The sequence below is a fragment of the Zosterops lateralis genome, assembly GCF_965231275.1.
Source record: "Zosterops lateralis genome assembly, chromosome: 7".
In the NCBI taxonomy this organism is placed as follows: Eukaryota; Metazoa; Chordata; class Aves; order Passeriformes; family Zosteropidae; genus Zosterops; species Zosterops lateralis.
The window spans coordinates 15,968,116-15,993,952 of NC_139767.1; the positions used below are offsets into that span (position 1 = coordinate 15,968,116).

Here is a 25,837-nt window from a genome sequence, read left to right on the forward strand (position 1 = left end):
TTGGAATCAGGTTACTTTTCATTTGTCACCAATTCAGTAGTTGCCAACCTCAAACCACTAAGAACAGATAAATTTCCTTCCAGCAAATTCTCTGTCACTTTACACAGTAACTATTCTAAAGATATTATTACTATATGGTGCTTTTTTTCTTTCTCAGATATGAACTGAACATGAGGGCTTGAGTTGTTTTCTTAAAGGCAAAGGTTTGTAGGGTTTATTCCCCTACTTCTTCATGTGAAACATAATCACAATGTAATGGGTACAGATTACAATATATGTTAGAACTGCTTTTAATCAGATCTGGAAATGCTATAATTGAAACCAATTCAGATTACCTAATTTGTATAATCAGATTCAAAGAACAGCAGGTGTCAAGTGTGTCCAGTTGTATAATCAATTCTGCTACAATAAGATTCTGTGCTTTTGTAGAAACATTGCATTCCTAAGAAAACGTTTATGAGTAAAAATGATACTTTGAAAATATACTGTATTCCTTACATTATTTTTCATCTTAAAAAGTGGGAAAAAGAGTAAGAGCAACTCTCTGTAGAAATATATGAAGAGTAGACAGGTGTCACCAGCATGAAGTGCCATGACATTCAGTACAATATTAGTCACTAAATATACATAAATTTGAAATAGGCAAATGTAGAACACCGCTGGTAAATTTCCCAATGTTGAGGAGAAACTCAACAAAATAATGTAAGGATATATAAAGAAAGCATGATGTGATTATGTTGTATTGTGGTGCTTCTATGTATTTGGAAGAAAGGGTCAAGCTACAGATCCATCTTGATTGGAAAAGAGATATAAAATGATGTGATGAAAGGAAGGGTCACTTATGCTATTTATTGTCCTTTGTGGGTTATTTCCACTCAGTTGAAGATTTTTTTCTGTTTGAGGGTAAAGTTTTTGTTGCCTGAGAAACACTAGAGGTGCTTTGTTTGACAAGCAGTATTGTAAAGGAATACAGTTGGTGTCTTGGCTCCTTGGCTTTCTTTTAAGCTGTCACCAAATTATGCACCTCACTTAAGAAAAATTGCTTCCCTTTTTTTTCTAATGGAACAGAAGCAGGCCTTTCCATCCCTCTGGAACTGATGCTGCAAACAGAGAAAAGTTGGGTGAGCTAAACTTATTCACAGTGGGCACAATGTAACTTGCTTGGTTAATGTGCTAGATTCAGGCTTTTGTGTTCCAGTTGGAGCTTCAGTTGGAAGGATTTTGCTGACTACTTCAGTCAGGAAAAAATGCCCACCTTGCTGAAAGAGGAGCTCAGCACGGCAAAGGATCAGGCTTCTGAAGTATGTTATGCCAGAAACATTCTCTCTTGAACAAAGTCCAATATGGAAAAAAGGCTACTGTTCAAGTAATTTCTTCTTCAAAAATCACAAAACACATCTTGAAGTATGTGAGAGAAGAACCTGAATTAATATCACTAGTATCTCAGTGCAGACTGGTATATAGAAATTAGCTAAATGTCTTTGTTAAACTGCACACAGCATTCATACAACAGCAGGATTAAGTTTCAGTCATGACTCTACACAACATGTCCTCTTGTGGGCTTCCCAATACAGGTATGTTCATGAATGTACTGGATAGAGTCCAATAAAGGTACAGAAAGAGGATTAAGGAAATGAAGCATCTCCCCTTTGAGGAAAGGCTTAGGGAGCTGTAACTGTTTAGCAAAGAAGAGAATGCTCATGGGGGAATCTCATTACTGTGTATGAAAAGAGGATGGTAGGATACAAAGATGGAATAGTCAGGCTCTTTTCAGTGGTGCCAAGCGGCAGGACAAGAGGCAATGAACATATGCTTAAACACAGAAAACTCTGTCTGAAAGTCAGGATATACTTTTTTATTGTGAGAGAGACAGACAAGTTGCTCAAAGAGGTTGTGAAATCATCATCCTTGGAGATATTCAAAAGCTGTCTAGACAAAGTCCTAAGCAAAAAGCTTTAGGCAGTCCTGCTTGAGTGCTAGACCAGGTAACCTCCAAAGGCCCCATCCAGTCTCAGCCAGTTTGTGATTCTGGTCCTGTATATGCACTGTGGCTCTAAAGAGAAGATTTTAATTCATACAAAAAATGAAAGAAGGCATCTTCATTCAGTTATGGATAAGTCAAGAACTAGTAGAAGTAGTTTTCAATTTGTGTACTCTAATACTTATGGCCTGCAGCAGGAAGTAAGTTAATTTTCTATTTCTCATCATGAACAAGAACTGGGAGTTGCTAGCTGAGTTGTAAGTAAAACTGTTACTTGAAGATGACATTCTCATTGTGTGCACATGGAATTTATCTCTTGGTTTCAGTGCCATTCAGTTAACATGGTCAATTATTATATATATTGTCTGCCAGACAACAGATGAGTGCAATTGAAATGGTAAGATCAAAGTCTGCAATTGTGTTGTAGGGAAGATAGCTTTGGGGTGATACTTATTAATTCTCCTATGCCCATTTAAAGTTCTGATCTGCAATTCCTATTTTTAGCATTGGTAGTATCAGTCTTCACAGCTCTCACTTTGCCAATACCAAGATCTTCCCATCTCATGCAGTGACATTTGTAAAGCTGGTTCCACTGATTCGAGCATAGCAGAAGCCAGGAGTCTTTCCAAAATTTTGACAAAATCTTTCTTTGTGACCTTTTTCCTCCCTTCAGAAATCAGTTAATTTTTCTTTGGCTCAGTTTTGCTGTCTCTAGACAAAAATTACTACCTGACATCACTGCTGTAAAACTTTGTTCATGGTCTGCCAAAGTGCGTTGAGGCACTGAGATTTAGGCACTGCAGAACTGCCTGCCTTACATAACAGCTGCAGGCTCCTGTGCCTGGGGGCTGGCCTCTAGTGACTCCTCTTCAAACAGGGCAGAGCAGAGCAGCCCGGCAGTAACAGCCCCTCTTGGTCCCTCTGGGAAGCATTACAAAGATGAACCATCCTCTGTGAATTATCTCAGCTTGATTTTCTTTTTTTTTAAGGTGATGATATAATTTAGATGTTTCAAATAGAACTGATGTTCACCTTTTGAAGGAGATGAACTTTATTTGTGGGTAAAAGTTGTGGTTTTGAGGATTCATGGCCTTTTATTATCCTTCTTTTCCCTGTTTTTTCAGATGAACTAATAAAAGCTGCTTAGCATTTCTTCATAAGACTTTGCTACAAAGCCGTGCCAAATGTCCAATGGGTGGAAACTCTAAAGTTCATAGAGAAACACCATTTATAACTGTTGGGTTGATTTAATGGCCTCCCACCTGCAGGTGGTCTCACAGACCCATGGCCCATACCTCCATCATCCAGATCTGAGAATCCTCAGCAGCCCTTGCAGTGAGGAGTCTCCATGGCTGTCAGTATTTTTATGACATAGAAACACATTGGTTCACTGGTTTAATCATACTCCTGTAACTTTGCAGCCCTCCTTCGGGCTGCCTGCAAGCTGAGTTTTTCCTTGCTTTATAGCTCAATGTGCATTTGCTGCAGCTTTGGGGCTAAGTGCTGATGCCTTACAGGCGCTTACACTGGCATGGTGATGATCCTTATCTGCTACCTCTGCTCTTTTTCAGCTCATATACTTCTGATTTTAATAGAACCACCGTTACTCCTTGTGTAACTTTTCCCCTCCTCTTGTCCTGATTTTCCCTTATGGAAATCCTGTCTTAATATCACATGTTGAATAACTGAATGACAGTTTGACGTGTTTGCTGGGATGGGGCTTATTAGTGGGCATCACTGATCAGGTTTGTGTAAAATATAGAGACATTTCCAGTGAAAATAGCTGGATTTTGCATGTAGGAGATCAGAATGATTGGATCCTAGAATAGCAGCCATTTAAAATATATTTATTTTTGGCTTTCTAGTCTTTAGCAGAAATGTTTTCATATATCAGATTCATTTGGAGCAACACCATTTAAAATGAGGTGCTGTAGGGAAATTTACAGTGCAGTTATTCTCTCCTTTTTACTTTATACCGAGTGGTAAACTTAATGCAATGTTTAAATGTTTGTCTTACCAAATATTGTTAAAAATAGGTTTACAGCAACTTCCAATGTTTTTGGGTTCCTGACAGTTTAATTCAGCATGGCTTGTTTAGATTTTTAGAGGTTCACACCTGGTAGTGAGGGGAATAATGGATAATACCTATCTGGATATTATCTATCTGGATAGTATCTATCTGGATAATTATCTATCTATCTATCTATCTATCTATCTATCTATCATGATAGATAGTGGTTCAAGAAATGTTCAAATACCTGCCAGAAAAAAATAAGATTAGTAGATGTGTTCTGATTGTATAAACAGTTTTACAGGTATAATATTATAAATCAAGTTCAATGTGTTCATTTGTTTTCCCAGTTAAAGACCTTGGATGCATAGCAGAAAATAAAGAAGATGAGGTCGTGTTGCACAACTAGAGGGCAGTGATGGGGCCTGCAGAAAAGTCAGAGCTGAGCACATTTGGCTGCATTCCCACCCTTTTCTGCCCCTTGGTCCTGCATGCAACAGTCTCCCAGTGCCATAGCTTGTGAGGACAGTGACCTACATAGAAGTCAGGTTTTAAAACTGTAATAAGTCTGCTTCTACCAGAGACATGTTTTGTAATCTGTCTGGTGACGCAGTTATCTAGTTTGAATGCGTGCCAGTAATTCTATGAGGCAGGCAAGCACAGAGGCAGCGCTGAAGGATTGCTCCCATGGTCCTTTTCAGGCTGTTTACAGACACCAAAAGCTTCCAGAGTTAGATAGTGAGCTTTATAGGGCAGAGATGCTGCTGTATGTTTGCAAGCATTAATGCATTTTTATGGTACTGCATTAATAACCACATGCAAATACAAACTTTAAAAAAAAAAAAAAAAAAAGGGCAGTAGAAGATTGGCTGAAGAGCCTCTGCAGGTTTAGAGATACAAGCAGGAGCTATGTACCCTATTTGGGTGCCTACAATTCATGGAATGTTTTTGCCAACCAATTGTTCTTTCCATGCTTGGGGTGGAAAAATATTTTTGGTAAATATTTCTTAGAATTGTGATAACTTAGATAACAATTAGATTTTATCAGATGTGTCCCTAGCCAGACCCTGCACAGCTAGCAGGAGGTAATGGAATTTGGATGAGCACTTGTGTTTAACCATTTTGCAATTGGATTTGGTTTATTGCTTTCAGAATTCAGTAGAATAAATATTTCATTCTCTGAACCTATTTTGAACACATTAGGAAATGTTTTAAAGGGCAGCTGGCTTCCCTGATTTGGTTTCAAGCGTGTCCACAAAACATTTTTCACTTAAAACTATAGCAAAAACATTTCCTTTGAAAGGACTTCTTTTCTCTTTCTAGGAAGGCTGTACTAGCTCCTTTCCCCACAGGCTCACCAAGCAAGCTGTGTAAAGAGAAGTGGCTCCTGTGGCCGCTAAAGAAAACAACTGAACCAGACAGGCATTTGCTGAGAGCTCAACCTGGAGTTTGTGCCAGAGTGAGTACACAAGCATTACTGAGAAGCTTCTTTCTTCTGTCAGACATCAGAATTGTTTTCTTTTCTGACCACAGGCAGGGGGTGCTTGGAGTATGCCAGAAGCCTGAGTTAGACTGTATTGGATAGTTATGGCAGCGTGTGCTCTCGGAGGAGGCTCAGCAAGGGCGAAGCTGCATGCAGGGGAAGCAGGGTAAATGTCACTGCATTTGCTGAAGCTGAAGTCAGGGCTGCTTTCCAGCCAGCAAGCGTGAAGCTCACATTTTACTTCTGCAGTGTGCTGCCTTTGCAGCACTGGCTGTTTTTCACCATTAGCTAATAACTTTCTGCATTGCAGGTCTACATGCATGCAACTTTGTTGCTTTTATACCTTCCCCTCAAAAGAGAAAATTTCAGAACTTACTTCCTGTGAGGCACACAATTCTAGAAAATAGCCTTCTTTTGCAGCTGGAACCAGCAAGGGTTTTCTTATGCAGCAAGGGAAGAGTTTGCTGATTCCATAAGGACCCTCATCCCCAGGCCGTGCAGTGAAGGGGAAGGTGGTATCTCTTGACAACATGCATTGTCAAAAAGAGGTTGGCCAGAGGTCTCCTTCCTGTTTCTGATGATAAAAAGATTTGTATTGTGTGAAGTTTGTGTGAAATCAAAACCCAGATGCTGAGAAGAAACCCTCATTTGTAGCAGTTCAGAGGAACACTAAGACGCATTTTATTAACTTATGTATTCTATGTCTCATCATCTATGAAAAGCTATATGAAAGGAAAATGAGTGTCACATCTCAAGACATTGTGCTGCTGTAGTGTAGGTGTCCAGATGCTGATATGCCCAGACAACTGTGCAACCAGGTGTGGAACTTTTGGCCTGTAAAATTGTGATTATGAAGAGGAAACATATGGAAGACTGCCCTTTAAAATTCTGAGGGAGCACTGATGTGTTTCTGAACTGATGCCATAAAATAAAAGTATCCACTAACAAACACAGTTTGTAGCTTACTACTGCAGTATTAATAGTAGTTAATAATGCAGAATCTGTAAATACTTCATACTTCTAAATATTAAGCTCCTACTTCAGTTATTGTTGTAAATTTGAAAGTCTAACTTTGGGGATACAAGTCTGGAGGTGTGTGGAGATACTAAGCAATGGAAATATATCCTGCGGGAAGCCAAAAGAAACTATGGTCAGCGCAGACATTTGACCTTACTGGTGTAGTTTTGAAGTAGAAATACATCATCTTCAAGACCTAGCTGAAAATGTAGGTAATTACATAACTGAATACTAAAACTTCTTGTAATTATACTGTTTGTTTCCTTGGTAGTTGTGTTTTATTACTCCTAACATACAATAATGAAATAATAGAATTTTAAAAAGAAAAAAGTGAGATATTGAAAGTGCCCATTACTTCTTTTCATAGGTTTCCTGCCCTGATAAAATACTGGACAGCTTGTGAGTACAGCTTTTTAGCTTTAGTATGCTGCTGTGAATTTGTCAGGTGAGTGTAGTTGCTACCCAAGGCTACTTACAGGAGGCTTAATTAAGAGAAACTGGGCCAGGTCACCTGGACCCTGAATGCTCAAGTAATTCACAATATAAACTTGTTAACCTGAAGTTACTGAATCTGAATGCCATGTAGTTGTAATGAAAAAAAATCCAACAAAAACTAGTCTCTTTCAACATCTCAGCACCTTCATTAGATTGTTACTCAGCCTAAACGCCATTTTTATAAAATGTACTATTACATACTTACTGATGTGTTTGTCAATATGTCACACAGTACTGATGAATCATTGCATCTAATCCTATTAGCCAAAATAATTTAATGAGGCACATCTGTTATAGCTGTTTTTGATTTTTTTTTTTAAATTCTGCCTATTTGCTTTCTTAGACAATCACTTTAGTAAATCTGCAGAATCTTTTTCTTTAATTATTTCAAAATAGATCTGGAAGGAAATTCTCTTTCAGATATATTCCATTTTGCTTCAAAAATATATTTTTAATAGCCTTCAGTTTAACAAAGGGAAATTACTTTATGTACTTCAGAAGGGCATATTGCATGTTTTTCCATGAGTTTCACACAAATACTTTGAGCATTGATGTAATGGAAGCACGTGGCATACTCAACTTTTGGGCCAGTTTTTACTTTGGAGCACCAGGATATTAGTAATTAGTTATCTGTTCCTTTAAAAGGAGGGGGGAAACATGTGTCCGTCTCATGGTGTTATGTGCTATTTCCTCAACTTTTTACATTCTCTTTGGAGGGAAAATCCATGAACCAGCTCCTTACAGTTCATGACTCAGCCAGATAAAAGTTGAATATTACTTATTTGTATGGAGTCTCCACAGTCACAGCATAAACATGTTAGAGGTGCTTTGAAAATAGTCTTAATACTGCATTTAAACCTGTAATATGAGATAATAATGCAATAACTGCTTTCTATCCCACTGAGCAATTTTGGTTAAAAAAATATCTTATTTAGAAGTCAGCTACCATTAGAAACATCTCCATTCTTTGTGTACGTAGTGCTGTATTACAGCTTGTCAGAAGTGGTTTAGTGGAAAGTCACTTTGACCATTCAGAGAGTATAAAAGAGGAACAACAGTAGGCTTTTGTCAATCTTAGGTAAACAGGAATAATTGAACCACAGGTTGAACCTCTCTATCTGACAGGCTTTTCTAGGTTTCTTTCTTCGTAATTGTTGACATTTATTTCTTCTACTGGTTTTCTTAAATAGCTTGGTGTCTTTCTTAATTGCACTGCACCTTACACAATTAGTTTTTAGTGGTGAAAAGAGCAATGTATGTCAGTGGCTTTCCAGGCTCTTAACATTTCATAAAACAGTGTTTTATGGGTGGTAATTTCTGCACAGGGCCAGTGCCTTGGAGTTTGGGTTCAGAGACCACTGGTTTTCAATATTGCAAGGTTTTATTTTCTTCTCACTAAAAGGATTTTTTTGCTAGCTGGTTTTGTGATACCTGAAGGTTCATAAGCTTCTCTTGTGCTTTTCATTTTCATAGGGCCACATGAATTTTGGGGATAGAAATTCCAGTGTGGAGACAATAAACACTGGTATTTATTTGTTAAGTAAAAATGCATCCAGTCTCATCATGATATTCAAAATTTCTCTAAAGGCCAGATTTTTCTTAAGTTAACTTTTCCTGCTCTGATCTCTTACTTGGCTTTGGTTCTTAGTACTGTCACAAGAAAAAATAGATTACGGATTTTTGTTTCATTTGGAAATAAAAACTAAACAGAAATATGCAAAATTCTCTCACAGAATTCTCTCTGACCATTAAAAAAATTGCTCTCTCTTATCAGTTTTTTACACTTGTACTTTATTTTTCATTTTGTGTACTCTGTCCTGTAGGTCTGGTGTGATAGTTGGATAATTTAATTACTGCCTCTTCAAAAAGATGAGTGTTTGTAGAGTTTAAAGTGTCGTTTTCCTTTGGAGGCAACAGTGATGGGAAGAGGATGAAAGTAGGGTGTTTCCAAATTAACAGTATAGGTGTGTACCCTTAAAGTCTGCAGTTACTGTAAGAGAGTGCCAGATGCAAAGGTACAAAATTCAGAGGATCTGAGGATCCTTTCCAAAAGCTCACCAACTAAGCAGGTATGGAACAGTGGAGTGTTCAAGTCTAACAGCAGTTGCTGCTGTTTCTGTTCTTCTGGGTTTTTTCCCCAGATAGTCTCAATAGCTCACATTTCTGGGTTAGCAGTATTTTTCTAATTAAATAGAATTTCAAAGACAAATGCCACTCTCTTAATGCCAAAATTTGTCACAGACAGGATTTCTTACAATAGACAAACAGACCAAAGAGAAGAAAGGTTAGCTGCTGCAGCATTATTTTGGCTCTGTAAACAGCAGAGTGCCTCAACTCCCACTGGCTTTTCAAATATTAAGGCTATTCAGCAGCTGTAAAATTCACTAAAAGTCTCAGAGCTAAGCCTGGGAACCACTCAGGAGTGGCAATATGTTACAGACTTTTTACCAGTGAGTGGCTTAAAAATGCTGGGCCTGGACTTCAATCCATTGTCATCCTTGTGAAGTGCCAGTCCCACAGGTATTCAACTGTTTGACTTCTCTAGTTTACTAACTTCACACAGCCAACCTAAAATCATCTTGGGCACCTCAAATTGGGTTGCCAGTCCCTCCTTTTCAATCTTTTTAAATATATGATGATACATTAAGGCCTAGTTTTTCAAGCATGTTCTTTTAACTTTTTTTAACCTTCTTTAAGAAGACCATTAGTTTTCTGACTAGTAGTGTAGGATCGATGTGCTGTGTTTCCACTGTGCTGGTGTTCTCCAAAATCTATGTACTCTAGATATAGAATTCCTCAACAAGAATATGACTCGGGCTTGCTTCTTGAGCTCAGAATAAAAAAGCACTCCAGAGAATAAAGAATATTTTTTTAGGGAAGCTGTAATGTCTACAGTTATTTAAAGTAGTCTTCAGAAGACATCTTACAGAGTTGAGAATCCACAGATTCCCAGAGAAATTATGGAGGACTCTGACTTCTGGGACCTGTGAACTTCATTGTATTTGTTCTTTCCTAGACATTTGATCTCTTTCCATGCATCTGATGTGCCTTGCCCCTGATAATTTCATTTTGTGTTTAGTGCTCTGCTGAAGAGTGAGCTGAGACCTTCCTGTGATGTGTCCTCTAAGTTTAGGTCTCTTTCCTAGTAAGAAATTGCTATAAACAATTGCAGTTGTTTTTAATGTTCCTTTCCATACTAGGTGATGCAGATGTACCTTCCCTTCTGTGGGATTGCGATATCCAATGCCCAGCTATTTGCAGCTTCAAGGAAGGAATATGACAGAAGCAGAGTAAGTGCAAAATGTACAGTGGACCAACATCAAACTTTAGTCTTTTGTTCCTGCAGATTCCAGCTATGCATATGTGTTTGCTAAGCAGACAGCGTTATTTCAAAAATTTTATTTTCAAAAGATCCTTGTCTTGATTGAAGCAGCAAGCAGAGAGTGTGGGAGGGAAATACACTTGTAGTGGTGGCTATTGTTTCCTGATGTCAGTTATGTGTTTTGTAATGCTGAAACAATTGCATTTGTGGCACAGATGATGCAGGAGAAAGAGTTACTCAGTCAGAGATTCAAGCCCTCATAAAATTCTACTAATCTCAAGCCTTTGCCATCCTGAATTTTTAATATTCATTTCATGTGCAAATAATGTGGATATATATTTATAAAATTAAGTAAGAAAAAAACGCCTCTATGTGAAGGGTTTTGACAGCATGCCTCCATAGAATACACACTCATGATTACTGGTGCCATTCATGCATTGGGACAGGAGGCTCTGAAGTGAAAATAATGTTGAGCTCCCCTGTCATTCCCTTGTTACAGAGGTGTTTTATTTTTTGAAGAAAAAAAATAGTAATTTTGAGGGAGTTTTAATAATGCTTCACTTCTTTTTTATCATCCATTCTGCAATGACAGGGAGTTATATTTTTGTTAGCTTGGATCACAGGTCCAAAACTTTAGTAGAATTACCTCTGGTAGTGTTGAACCTACTCCTCCTTCACAAGGTAGGGGTAACTACAGTAATGTCTGGGTCTGTATATTGAGCTGTGGCCATAATCATTAAGAACTGTATTTGAATGAAGATTTCAATGGATCACTCATATAAAATCCATCTCTTTGCAATGCTCCATGTATCGATTAATTCTACAACCAATACAAGAGTTTTCTGTCCTTGTATACAGGCTTTACTGGAAGTAGTGAATGACCTCTTTGAGGAACAGACTGACTTAGAGAAAATTGTCAAGAAAATTATGCATCGGGCCCAGACTCTACTGAAGTGTGAACGGTGCTCGGTATTACTTCTGGAAGATATTGAATCACCAGTAAGTATAGTTGCATATCATATGTAAGTACAGGACAGGAGGTATTTTTCACTGTGTTGTTCCCAAATTTAAGTTAGGTACATGTCGAAACTTTATCAATGCCCCTGTCTCTACCCCAGCAGGTTTATTTTATGATAGCAGTAAGCTCTTACACTGAGAAGATGAAATGGAAATCCAACTTTCCGAATTACTGAAGTATTTTTTGATTTTTGCAATTACTATGTCTACTTGACCCATGAATAATTATTTCATTGCAGAGCTCTGTTGAACAGATGGATGTAAACTGTATTAAAGTATTTGACAGTTTTGACAGGGGCTTTCACTGGGACTTTGCAGTACTGATATTCATAGGGTATGAGAAGCTTTTAAAGAATGTTTGAAGTTTTTATGAGTATTGTTATTAGTAATAAATTAGGTGTCTGCCTTTATATTGGTAGCTTCCTCCAGTGTTTTCAGTCTATTCAATGTAAGCTATCCTCCTTTGTACTGATTTGAGAAGTAGTTGAAGGATAAAACTTTGTAATACAATTTTTTTCTACCCAATTATTTTTTTTGTATTCACTGATTCTGTAGTTAATTATTTGTTTCTGGGCTGTGACAAGTCAGAGACAGAATCATAAATTTGTTTTTTTATGGAAGAAAAAAAATCCCCATTCTTTTGCTTGGAGGCAAGATATGATTCACATTTCATTTCAGTTAATAAAATTAGAACTTATGCCCTAAATTATACCAGCTTTCCTAAAAGCAAGATCAAGGTTTCTATTTCACTTATGTTCTCTACTAGAGAATTTTAATGTTTCTAATTAATTTTCTCTTTCTAGATTCCCCTAGCCATTCCCCCTACCCTATTTTATAATTACAAGATATAGTTGTACTACATTCTTATGAAATGTCACAGTGTTCATAAGTATGATTTTTATTTTGACAGAAATGTCCATTGTGTTAGGAAGTTGTGGGTGGCAGTTAATTTTGCAGCTCTTGCTATTTTTTCTGCCTTTGAGCTTGGAGGGGCTTTTTCCAAACCACAAGCAATGAGCTTTTATTCCTCTAGACAAAATTGTGAAATATGGACCAAAAATTTAAACTTTTTCTAAATGATCATAAATCTTAGGTTAATTTGGAGTAGGAGAATAGCATCTTGCCACCTACTAGGTAATTTTTACAAGTTGCACAACAGTTATTTTCCTGACATTCTCTTGTTTTGGAGGGTTAACATATATATCAAAATAGATCTCCTTAGAGTAACTCAATGTCTAACCATGTCTAAAATATTGTCATTTGTACATTGTGCAGAAAGCTTTTACGATCCAGAACCGAAGTGAAGATGGGGACACATCCAAAAACATGGCTTCTGTTCTGTGTCACTTAGAACCACTCCTAAGATGTTTCACTTATGTGCTTCTGACAGATATGTTCAAGTGTGATTGGTCGCAGTTAGTAATGCAAAGCAGCCTTTCTGTTTATTTTCCTATATTAAAAAAGTGAAGTTTGAGTAAAGCTCCATAATTCATGTCCCAAAAGCTTTTAAAGGGAAGTGTATATGCTTGTGGAAAATAGTTTTCTGAGGAATCTAAAGATAACATTTGATTTGATATTGATATTTAGGGAACTGTGCACAATGTGTATTTTTAACATGAATTCTCCATTGAGAGAATAAAGATTTGTATTTTTATCCTAAGACTATTGGATAAAAATACAGTTTAAATAGAGGAACCTTATGCTACTGTTTACTTAGATGTTTATTCATCCTAATAACAACCTTAAGTTACTTCTTTTGTGACAGGTGGTGAAATTTACAAAATCCTTTGAATTGTTATCTCCAAAATGCAGTGCTGATACTGAAAACAGGTTAGTGCTCATGTCTTCCATGGTTATGGATAACTTAATTTTTCACATAATTTTAAAGTTTGCTTCATCAAGATTTTATTTTCTCATGAAACTTTGTGTAGATTTGATTGAAGAGTGTGAGCCTACATTTTGTACTCAGACAAGACTCCTGCTTGCCTCAAATGTAGATTTGCTCAAATAAATATATCTGCCTATTTTTTAATATATATGTATGTTTGTGTGTGTATATATGCAGTAGTATTGTATCAGTGTCTCAGGTAAGAAACCAGGGGAAAACAGACTGTTTGTGGTTGAACTCATTGATAACATGAAGATGTTGTTTTGCATAGTTATTATTGAAGTAAAAATTACAAAATTATTTTAGATTGTTTATTTCTTACAAAATCCCTCTGTGAAGTTGTGTTGAAAGATTTCCAGTAAAATTTTATTTCTGCTCTTGTCAAATTGGAAAGCCTAGAAACCACAGAGCATATGTATTTCCTAGAAACAGTGTTCCTGTGATTAAATCTTGTTTGGGAGCCCAGTCAAAATGGAAGTATATGTTTTCCTTAGTGGGATCTGTAAACATTTATAAAGGGCCAATTTTAAGTAGTAAAGGAAAGCTTTTTGTTCATGTGGGGTTGTTATACCAATCCCTGCAAAGTTACACCACTGGTAACAGTTCACATAAAATGTCCTATATACCAAATGAGAGGATGGGGATTCAGGGCTCTTGTGAGAACACTTCTTCCATCTTTCAGGGCTCAGTGTTTATCACACAGGTTTTATGCAGATTAATTCATACTGATTCTGAAGGAGAATTTTCCATATCAAATGGCTGTCATGGTGATAAACCATTCCATGGATTGATTTTGCAGCATTAGAAAAATGGGTAGTGTTAGAAAATTTCTGAGATGTGCAAGCTGACAGCAGAGTCCAGGGCCACACAGAAACATGGGTAGAAGCTATCTCCTTTCCATATCCTGGTATGGGAATGGTGAAGCAAATGGAAAATAAGCAATAAAAATTAGGAAGATTTAAATATGAATAAATAATCTCTTGATTTATCTGGGAATTACAAGTTACTGCTTTTCACAAAGAGTTTCAGGGTAGCAGTTGGTCTTTCCTAGGGGGTGAAGATACATTTCTTTTATTCAGGCACAGGAGTATGAATCAAGGAATGTTGTTGTTATTCCTATTTTTCTCAAACTTGATCTGTAGCCAGATTAGTCAAAACAATGTAGAGTGGTGTCAAGATAACCAAGCTGGCTCATTTCTTGTTACCATAGTTATATTAGCATGTTGCTACAAAGCAGTTTGTAGTAGCCTGCTCTGCACGTAGTCAAGTCAAGATTATTTTAACTTTAGTCCAAGACATGGATAAACACATGCAACCTGGTAGCTAGTCTTTGTAAGATTCCTAAAGGTGTATTTCTATGCATTTTAACCTAAAAATGCATTGCTTTTTCTTTGATGATTTTTTCCTGTGGAGAGTGAAGTTGCTTTTACAAAGACCAGGGTTAGACTGGCAGATATGATGTCACATTTGGATCTCGCACAGGCACAGCTTGAGTTATTGGCACTATTGTGGAAAAATAAAGGTTATTTAGGATACAGAACAATGCCGTGAGCCCTTGACATTTGAGCATTTTTCTAGTGAGTCTTGCCCTTTTCATTCTACATTCTGCAGCTGTAACTGATGTAAAGTCATGAGACTTTTCATGTAGGAAAAAAAGGCAAGATGAGTTTCTTCATCTTTACAGCAGTTAAGAAAACTATTATTTCTTTGAAATTTTAGTTGAAATACAAAGAAATTTTAGGCTGAGAACAGTTCTCATTATAAGTTTTATCTAAATGAGAAAGAAGGTCCTAAGATAATATTTCATTCCCTAATATACTTTCTCACACAGTTTTAGAAATTTGCCTTCCTTTTGCCCTTCTTATATCTATGTGATAGTAGCTCACCTTGTAAATCCCTAAATATGATAGTAAATACTCATATCTATTTTTTTTACTGATTTTTGTAAAGAAATACCTTGCAAGGCCAGACTTGTGTTCATCTGTTTGGTTTGCAATTTTTCATCACACACCATGATCAAGTTTGCCTGTTATCCATACTGGCACATCGATGCTCTTGTTTTTGCCAGCGATTTTGTTCTTGATGTACAAGTTTGCCAAAACCCCAAAATTTTCTCTCCCTCTGAAAAAACATTACATAAATCTTAGAATCCTTGACAGCTCAGTTCTGATATTACCTAGATGAAGGTGAGCCTGATGGAACGTGCTGCGGACTGTGCCTTTCCTGCACAGAAGCAGCAGTTTTGGCAGATAAGGTTACATTTTAGCTGGTAGCTGAGATGACAGTTCTCTAACCTGGATACCAGTGGTAGTGGACAGCTCTCCTGCCTGGGCCAGAGTATGAGCTGTGTTGACAAAAGTATTTGTGCTCCTTCCCACTTGGGCTGGAACAGAGGAAGTGCTGAAACCCCTCAACTGTTTTACTGTCCCTGGGAGGATGTGCCTGTCTTCTGGAGTATGGGTGTAGAGCGTGTGTTAGGAATGGAGAGAACATATTATAACCCACTTTTAAAATTTCTTCATGAATTTCATCTGGTTTCCTTTAGTTGAATTAATTTGCTGCTTAAAGTGCTTGACACCCATAATGCAGTCCTGATTTATGTGTCTTATACAATAATGATAATACCATTCACTTAAGGTATGAACTGGTAACTACACATTTGAAATTAGATCCTTACCCTTAAAGATTTTTTCCTTCCAAAGTATTTGAAATAAATTAAATTGTTAATTAAATTTTAAATTATATATGTGATTTTTTTTTATTTGGCTCAAAACCCATTCTATTTATACAAAGGTCTCTGTCAAAGTAAACACAAAACATTTATTACAGTCACTCAAAATTCTTATCCCAAATGAAAGTTTATTCCTTTTGATTTCTTTAAATCATTATTATTTTCATTTATAGTCTTTTAAGCATATTATGTTTTCTTTCAGATGAGTTATGTAGTTGAATTAGTCCCCAGAAAATCAATGCAGTCAACAAAAATCAATCCTTTCACTTCGATTGAGTCTTTCAAAGATTTTACTGTGCAGCTTGCTTTCATTCATGAGCATTACTTGAAAGCCTCAAGCTATTGTAGTCTTCTCCTCAGCTTCCTAATAACTGTTTTCTAAGTAATGTTTCTCAGGTGTCAAAATTTTATCAGTTTTCTTCTCGGAACTAAGACAACAGGCTTTTCTTTTTTTTTTTTTTTTTTTTTTTTTTTCACACTTGAGCAGCCATACATTGCCAATGTCAGGAACCTGCCTGAAATAAGTCAGTCACCTGCTGATTAGGTGAGGTATGAGGTGAGCACTTTAAGGTCTGTGTAGACACTGAGTTTTCTGGAGAAGCTTTGGTGGAGTGTAGTGAGTTGAGGCCATAATTCTAGTGTCTTATGCTCATTTAGTGATAGCTCTCTACCCTCTCAGTAGTTGTAGCAGAAGCTCAACCGGGTAAAAAGAAAAGGAAACCTCCATGTTTTGTGTGACTATTTGGATCCACCTGCTGTAATATACTTGCAGTATTGATTTATGACTTATTTAATGGTCCCTTTGTCAGCCATTCTGATCTGGCATTTCAGATAACAAAATTTAAAAAAAAAGTCATTTTTAAAGGAAAATAATTGAAAATAAAAATTGAAAAATCATAGATTATTAGATGAATTTTTTAAAAATCTTAAAATTATATATTTTCAGGTAACTCTAGAGAAAATATTATTTAGACCTGGTTGCTTTTCATGAGCATTCCTGTATCCTTCAGAAACTTAGAACACAATCTACTGTTGATTCATAGGTAAAATTATCAAATACTTTATTTACTTGAGATACCAATGCTGTTTTCAATAGAAGGAGTTACGTAAAGGAGAGAATTTTTGAGGTACCATTTCAATAATACCAAATTATTGTTCTATATTTAATTTTTGATAACGATTAATAATTGTGAATGGTTCTGCTGTTCCTGTTAGTATGCATGAAAGACATAGTGCACTTGCAATTAACATTGGCGGTATTTTTTTTTTCTTCCCTTGCCCTGCATTTTGATAGTTTCAAAGACAGTGTGGAAAAATCACCATCTTATTCTGACTGGCTAATAAATAACAGCATTGCTGAACTCGTCGCTTCCACAGGTCTCCCAGTGAACATCAGTGATGCCTATCAGGACCCTCGCTTTGATGCTGAGGTAAGAGATTTTTACAAATGTAATTATATATTACTTTTGAGCACCGTGACCAATATAAAATTTTTGCGTTTATATCCAAGTAGCTGTGAGATATGTAAATATTTATTTTGAATTATTTTTTCTGTCTAGTAAGTTGTCCTTCTGGTCTTCTGTTGTTGACATGGCTTTATACTGTAAACACTTATCACTGGATTAGTGTATGAGTTTAAGCAGTTACTTTGTCCATGATTTTTTTTTCCTATTTATAAGTGGTAACTTCCTCTACCAATTGCCTTGATATTTATGCAAACTTATTTTTATAGCTGAAAATTTGTTGGTGTTCAGTGTTAGCAGCACCAGCATTGTTAGCTGTTGGGGTGACTGGGGCTGTACACAGAATATAAACAGAGCTGGTATCCAGACAGACAAATGTTGTTTGTGATCTAACTTAGCCAACCAACAGTCTAATTTGCTCAAATACACACTGGATTGGATACTTCTTCTAGATACACATCACTCTCAATAAAAGTTGTTTCTGTATCTTAGGGTGTTTATTTCCTGTTAGAAAGGTGTAGCTACAGATAAAAATGTAAGTATACTTAACATCTAAATAAATGTTAGAGGCATAAGGAAGGACAAAATCTTCACTGAATTCTAATCCAGCATTACTATGGAGGACTTGGCCAGCAGTTGGACAGCACATTAATCACAGCCTTGGTCAGAAAGCTTCAGAAAATATATTACTACAGTAAGTGTTCTTGGAAGTGTTTCATGTTGAGAGTTTGCTTGGTTCCAATTTTATTCCACGTGTCATTAAAGGGATTATCTCTCAAACCAGCAGAAATTTTTAAAACAAGAAAAAATAAAAGGGGCCTGCTGTTAAAGTATAAAAGAAAACTGCGTTGATGTTAATCTGTTCAGAATTGCAAGAAGTACAATTAATGCCTGGGGTGTTTTGATATGCTAACTTAGAGCATGCCAGTCCTTGATGTTTGCAATTGTACTTGTATTATATCATGTCCTGAATAATTCAGCTATCTTTTATTTGTTTCACAGTTAGTCCTTTCCAAGTTGGAGGCACTACCCAATATATATAAAGAAAATTATAAAAAGGGCAATAATCATTTTCTTTTGATGGGTTCCTATGAAAATTTAATTCTTAAATTCAGTTTTTCTACTCAATTATTTCTACAGTCAAGATTAGTAAGAGGAACATAGTATCCCTTATTACTTAGAATCAAACGTACTTCTGTAGTTATGAACAGAAATTCTGTTCTCTGCCTCTGTTGAAAATCATCTCTTTTTTTTTCTCAGAACACTACTTCTCATTTGTAAATGTTTGTAAATGCTCAATTTTCAACTCATTCATCAGGAATTTATTGCAAAAGTATTTTGCAGTTCATTTTAAGACATTTGTTTGAATCAATTATTACCCCACTCCCCTGGATTTCAGGTGGCACTCCACACTGCTTTCGAGTGATGAGTTCTGAGTATGTATAAATAGGCAGTAATCTAATTAAAACTGGACTTATATCTTTTGCTAGCTAGGAGATCACAGCAATCTCATTCTGCTTCCTGTATATGAATTACTGCTGGTCTTTGAGTTTTCTTCTATTAAAGATTGTCTGTTGCAGTTGCAGTTTTAGTAAGAGAACATCTCCTGATCTATGAGTGGACTCATTCCACTCTAATCTCATTTGAAAAACTGTTTTCTGTTCATTAGATTCCACAGCACTGACACTAAAGAATAAAGCTTATTAATTGTAGAAAAGAAAGGATCAGTGACACTTTGAAAAAATTGTGAAGTCATATACTGTATTAGATAGAAAACAATAAATGAGGCAGTAAATTGTCATTGGAACAAAAAGACCAATCATCTCAAATCTAGGGTTTGGCTCAATCCTTACATTGCTTACTGATTTGCACTTTTGCACATTTCCCTACTTACTCTCACTTTTCTTCTGAAAAAGTGTATTTCCCATAAGCCTCCTTTTACAGCTGCCTTGCTAAGTCCAATTTCAGTTTGACAATTGGGAAGGGTACTTCTAAAGGAAACTTGTTCAGCGAAAGTTATCTCTACTAATCCACCAGTGTAAGTAATCCAGAATTTGTCTGGACATTGCCTCAATTATAGTTTGTCTTTAGTGCCAAATCAGAGTCAAGGAGCATAAGCTTAATGTGGCAAATATGTCAATGCTTGTATTTTCTTTGGCAATTTTTTTGACTTTTGGTTACTGTGGATGAAGTTTCAGCAGAATTTTTTCTGAGAGCTGATTCATATGAAATGACATTTATAATGTAAACTTACTCCTTGACATTTCTATTACTATGATTTAAAAGGCTGAAAACAGCACCACTAATGGAAGCTCTCATTTCTACATTTTAGGCTGACCAAATTTCTGGGTTTCACATAAGATCTGTCCTGTGTGTTCCTATATGGAACAGCACCCACCAAATAATTGGTAAGATTTTCTTTATGGCTGCGTAAATTTTGTACTAATGTAAATTTAGTTCTATCTTTTTAATTCAGTGTTACTATTTCTTTTTTTCCCCAGCTGAATATTGTTAGGAAGTTACGGTACCTAGGATGCATGCTAAGTATCCAAGAAGGGATGTTTTGACTTGGATACTGTATGGACTTTTTCTGCTTTCCAGTTGTGTCGTTGTTAAGTTATATATCGTACTGAACTTCAATGAGATGAAAACAGAAATTCTAACCATATTAGTGAAAAATGTTTTATATTCATTGATGTTTTTTCCTTGGGTCTCCCTCTTTAGTACATGGTTAACTATTTCTGCACCCAAGCTAAGTGGTCGTTTCCCTCTACTGGTAAACTCTGGATGCATTCAGGGAAGATTTGCTTGAGAGGCTGTGGCAGTGGTTGGAGTTGCCCATTGCAGTGGTGGTTGCTGGATCAGGATATGACAGAGCTTTTGAGAATCTTTGATAAGATGCTTCACAGCTATGCTGCACCAGCAGTTTGCCCTGTGTTATTACGTGCTTCTGGCACAAAAAGAGTGCTTGTAAATAACAGTGCCAGATATTCCTCAGAAGAACTGACGTCAAAGCAATAGCAATTTATACTGTGAGGACAAGAGTTAGATCCCTGTGCATTGTGGCTGCCAGGGAGAGCTGAGATCAGTAGTACACTGCTGAAGGCACTTTGTGTCATGCAGGAACTTTGAGCTTTTTAGCAGAGATGATGTGGGAGTTGAGTCTTTTAAAAATATGTCTTGTTTGTTGTGAACTGCACATTGTCTTCAAGAACAAAAAATTATGTGGACTCTTGGCAGCTGATTACTCTTACAGTATTTTTCTAAGGGCTTATTGTAGCTAAATGAAATAGAAATGTTTGTTGTAATAGAAATCAGCATTTCATCATTGGAAATCATCAGAAAATGCATTTTTGTCATGGGCTCAGTAAATTAATGAACCAGTCATGAATAAAAAAGGGTTTATATACCCAGGTGATGCTAAAATAACTAAGATTTTAGGAATGAAGGTACTGATTAAGTAAATTGTATTGGTAACTCCAAATTTTTAGGACAACTTAGGTGACTGCTGTTAGCGAAGTGATCAAGGTCTTTCTCAAATAGATCTTCAATCTTCTGTGAAAAGCACTGTGAGTAACTTTTAGATTTAACAGCTGAAAGTACTGGTATCATAACAATCAAATTATTGCACATCTGTGCCTGTTTAATGATTTTCAGAATAAATATTTGCATTTTGCTTCTTAGTTTGAAATATGTGGTTTACATTTTACCAATGAATAAAACATTCTGCATTGTGCATTAATGAATGAAGATTATAATTCATATTAACTCTTTCTAAAGGGGTAGCTCAAGTGTTGAACAGGCTTGATGGGAAATCCTTTGACGATGCTGACCAGCGACTGTTTGAAGTAAGAGGCATTCAGTTCAGCATTAACATACCTTTTCAGTAGCATTTTGTATTTCTCAGTAATCTGCTTCAGTCCACTCCAGGGAGGGGGGGAGAATATCTTGTCTATATTTGTGGTTTGACACTAATTTTCAGAAATCCTCACTTAAAAGGTGGCATCCTAATTAAAAAAAGTTTCTGGCATCTAATCTCTCATCTGAAGGCCAGTGACTCACCTGCATTCTTAAAATAACCTTTAAACATGATTGTTCCTAATATTTCCATGCAATTTCTTCTAATGATTTAGACAGTATTCATCTTTGTGTTTGTATTATAACTCATTTATAATTGATTCTCTTTTTTCTCTTTTTAAATTTTAGGCTTTTGTTATTTTTTGTGGCCTGGGTATCAACAACACAATTATGTATGACCAAGTGAAGAAATCCTGGGCAAAACAGTCTGTGGCTCTTGACGTATGTGTACATCTTTGTGAAACCTTTTCTTGCTCCTAACTGTCACATGTATAAAAGCCAACTATATTTTTAAAAATTATGATTATTTAATAGATTCTGTTTCTCTAACAGATTCAGTAATAGAGCACTGTTGTCTATTATATATCTGGAGATTCTAGACATTATCATATTGAAAATAATCTTGGTGAGAAAAAAGCCTGGAGTTTTGAGGATAGCTTTACAAATTTACATTATTCCTACAACAATAATTAGGAATGGTTTGAATGAAACTTCAGATCTTTTGAAAGCATTATTCAAGACTGATTAAACTTAAAATATTGCTCTGAGGAAAGGGTAACATCACTAAGATATTAGTATTGTTTTTAATTTCACATATGGTAAGAGAAGAAAATGATCTAGCTATCCCTGATGTGTGCACCTTTTACCTGTATAACTCCTTTGAGTTTCTGCAGTACCATTTATGTAAGAACCTCAAAAATAACATTGGCCTGAATGAGATATGAAATTCTTTTAATTAAAAGAAAAATCAAACCTAACTGAATTACTATAAAGAAGCTTTTTTTTTCCTTTGCTTTAGGGTTTGAGATATTAATCTGCATAGTAGGGTTGTATGCTGTGATGCACACAGGCCTCTTAAGGCTTTCCAAAGTCAGTTAGACTGTTGGTGTTAGAAATTCTAAGAATAAGCGACTTTCTTTATTATTTGTATATATCTACCCATGTAGGAGAAAAGTTAAAAGTTTACCTTTTCAGGCCTCCTGCAAGATCCCTTATACTTTACATGTCATAGCCATGAATTAGTGTAAGTCCTCATATGTCCCAGATATTTGTGCAATATGATGCCTTAGAATGAATGCTCCTCCTGGCAAGAAAAACAAGTAGTGTTTTTCTGTGTCACACACAGATATATAGGGATGAAACTTCACATAAAAGTTTCTTATTCACTACTGAAATAAAAGAAAATTAAATTTTTTGGTTTAAAATACAACTTCTTTTCTTGATTTAAAAAACACAAATAACCATATAGCTTACATTAGAGTATAGATCTGATAAATAGCCATTATTCATCAATGAAGAGAAATTCTTTCTGTAAATAGGCAACAGCTCTTGATACTATTTGCATAAAGTGATGGAAGATGCAGAAGAAAAGTATTGAACACTAGAACGGTATGAGATGAAGGACTGTGGATTTTCAGTAATAGAATACTTCATTAGTATTTATGTATTTAGCTATAACGGCAATGAATGGCACTTGAAAATCACATTGATATCAGATGTAAAATAAATTTACTTGTTATATATAATAATAAGATTCTTATCCATATATACTGATACAGGTTTTCATATAGTATTCTGACAAGATTGACTAATAAATAGAAGAGCAAAACATAAATAAATGATCAGGAAAGGTTGTCATGATTCAAAGCCAGGCTAAATATTTTCTTTATACTAAGGACACAAAATTTGCAAATTATTTAAAGATTAGAATAATAAATATTAAGGAAGACTGAAAAATTCTAGAGGGATATAATGAATAGAGATCAAGGAGAAGCTTGATGAGAATTTTGGTATTAAGTGTAATCTGTCATAGCAGAAGATCTCATTTGACTAATCTTACCAATTTCTTAGAGAAGTTGCAGTATGGTTGGACAGAAAAATAGATACTATTTGAGAAAGGACATGATGTATCATCACACAAATTAAAATGAGGTACAGAACAAATGAGTTTATGTTTTTTATTTATTCTTTTATAGTGCAGGAATGAATTCCTGTTACTGTAAAAGGTGGCATCTCTAAAACTGATAAGAGTAAATACGCCTTGGGACTTACTGCCACAAGGTATTGCAATTTAAAGTCCTGTGAGACACAGTTTAGGTGCTTGTATGAATAACAGAGTCATTCATAGATGTCTCTATTATTTCAAAGTGAGAAGCCTGTACCAAAGCTTTAGCCCATCAGCAGGTCAGGTGTTGCAGAGTGGGAAGGAGGACCTGTCCTTGCTGGGAGTGCTCTGGCTCAGGGAGCTCACTCATGGACCAGCAGCCTTGTCCCATGCACAGCCAGACCATGGTGGGTCCAGAACACAGGATGGCTCTTGCACCTTCTGCAGTGCTTGTTCAGTGTTAGCATCAACCCACAAGGACAGGATGTGCTACATATAAATGGATGCATACTAAGAGGTAATAGGAGCAGGTGTGCAGTATTTTGTACATTTTATTTGATGCTGCCATCTCCAGAATGGTATTGAAGAGAATGTCAGACACAGCAGAAAGGTGCTGATATTTGGATGCAGTGATGCACCATTAGTATAGGCATTAAAGCTTTTCAGTATAGCAAAAAGCATTATTAAAAGTCTGTAAATCTACTGTTACTTTTACATTAAATTCTTTCTTTTTTGATTGTAGAATTTCAGGAGAACAATGTAGGAACCCTCATAATATTAAATTACTTACTGTTCATTATTCCTTGTAGAATTCCCTGCAGTATAACTGCCAAATGTATGCCTGATAACCTGTAATCAGCTATTACATGCTGTCAATCAGAACTGAATTATCACACAAATGCTAATTAAATTTGCTTTAAACATAATTGATTAGACTGCAGTATGGAGCCCTGATATTGTTACTTGTCAAGTGTACGAAAATGGTTTTTATCTTTTGTTCTGGGGCAGGTGTTGTCTTATCATGCAACATGTTCGAAGGCAGAAGTCGATAAATTCAAGGTAAGATTTAAGATTTTAATATACTTATTTCTGAAATTATAACAGTAAATTAATATTTTTTTAGTTTATCTGAGAGAAGTTTCTGCTTTTTCATAAGCAGAAAATCTTAATAAAAAATTATTTACCATGGATATGTTACATGTAAGGCTGTTAGGCGGGGAAGATGGAAAGTTTCTTTCAGAGGATAAAGAACTGCAGCGGAGGGTGCACAGCAGCAAAGTTCCATTGTCCCAGCACCAGCTACAGGATCTGCATGTCACTGTGGGTTTGGTGGCCTCCTCACAGGAACCATCACATGGAAATCATACCACGTAGGAGATGAGAGAGAGACTAGAGAAAAAGAAGGAAACTGGAGACTTTACATGCTTATAGCGTGGAAGCTGCCCTGTGTTTACAAAAAAAGTGGAGCATTCACTATCCTGATTGTGCACAGGCTCAGAAGGCTGGTCAGGGGGATCTTCTCACTCCTGTAAGCACCCTCGGAAGAATGTGAAAGTGATGTGTTCTGAGTGTAGCATTGGTAGGGACCAATAATTACATGTTCTCACTGAATCCTGCCTTGGAATGGGCCAGAGAGTGGGAGGAACAGTGACCTTCATCTTCCATCACTGCCAGCACTCCAGAGCTGCTTCTGTGATAGACTGTTTGTCTTTTCCTGCTTGAGGAGGCACTTGGGAAATCTGGTGATGCTTCCCTTGGCTGTGAGGAGTCAATGCTGGTAGAGGGCTCCTCAAAGCTGTTTGAGAGGCTCTCACGGTGGGAATCACTGTTGGTCTCTAGGACCCAAAGTGCAGCAGAGACTGTAGAGGTCTGGGAAGGAGATCTGGACAGTTGTGACCCCATATTGCTGGCATTCCCTGCTGTGGAGCCCTGGCATCTGTCTGGCTGAAAAATAGCTGTTGGGTGGTTATTTTGACACTTGGCTGCCAGGCTGCAACTTGCTTTCTGCACCATGGAGGAGGCTGTGGTGAAAGGGGGAACATATGCCTGACACAGAGCTGATACTGCTGAGTGATCTGGGCTGAGGAAGGGCAGCTCTCGCTAGTTAATTAATTAGATTATTGCCCAAATGATGACTGTGCCTGGTATCTTTATTGATATCTGGTGATAAGGGTGTAATATTCTCCCTCCACTGTAGTTACTGGTACGATTACCCACACTTGTGTAGGCTGAAGATGAGATTACTGAAGTATTGCTGGAATCAGCATGCTTGAAGATCATCCAATGCTGCAGGAAATACTTTTGTGTGCACAGTAAGTTGTATTGAGTGTTTGGCAAAAAGAACTGAACACTATTGAGAATGAGGAAAGAAAGGGATAAAGGACCATCAATTTTCTGTTTTGCTTTTGTATTTCCATCTACCTTAGAATAAGCATCTGTAATATAGTTTCTAAGACTCTCAGGTTTC

At 36.4% G+C, this 25,837-nt stretch overlaps 1 protein-coding gene across 1 annotated transcript in view; it reads left to right on the forward strand.

Moving 5' to 3' along the window:
* Positions 1-25,837, forward strand: part of PDE11A (phosphodiesterase 11A) — a gene marked incomplete at both ends in the record, with an annotated part of 109,370 nt that overhangs the window by 33,085 nt on the left and 50,448 nt on the right. Inside the window, 8 exons of the mRNA XM_083865812.1 lie at positions 10,188-10,277; positions 11,168-11,308; positions 13,092-13,156; positions 17,240-17,375; positions 19,741-19,816; positions 21,189-21,256; positions 21,615-21,707; positions 24,379-24,429. Coding sequence (XP_083721938.1) covers positions 10,188-10,277; positions 11,168-11,308; positions 13,092-13,156; positions 17,240-17,375; positions 19,741-19,816; positions 21,189-21,256; positions 21,615-21,707; positions 24,379-24,429 — 720 coding nt within the window. The remainder of the gene's footprint in view (positions 1-10,187; positions 10,278-11,167; positions 11,309-13,091; positions 13,157-17,239; positions 17,376-19,740; positions 19,817-21,188; positions 21,257-21,614; positions 21,708-24,378; positions 24,430-25,837) is intronic.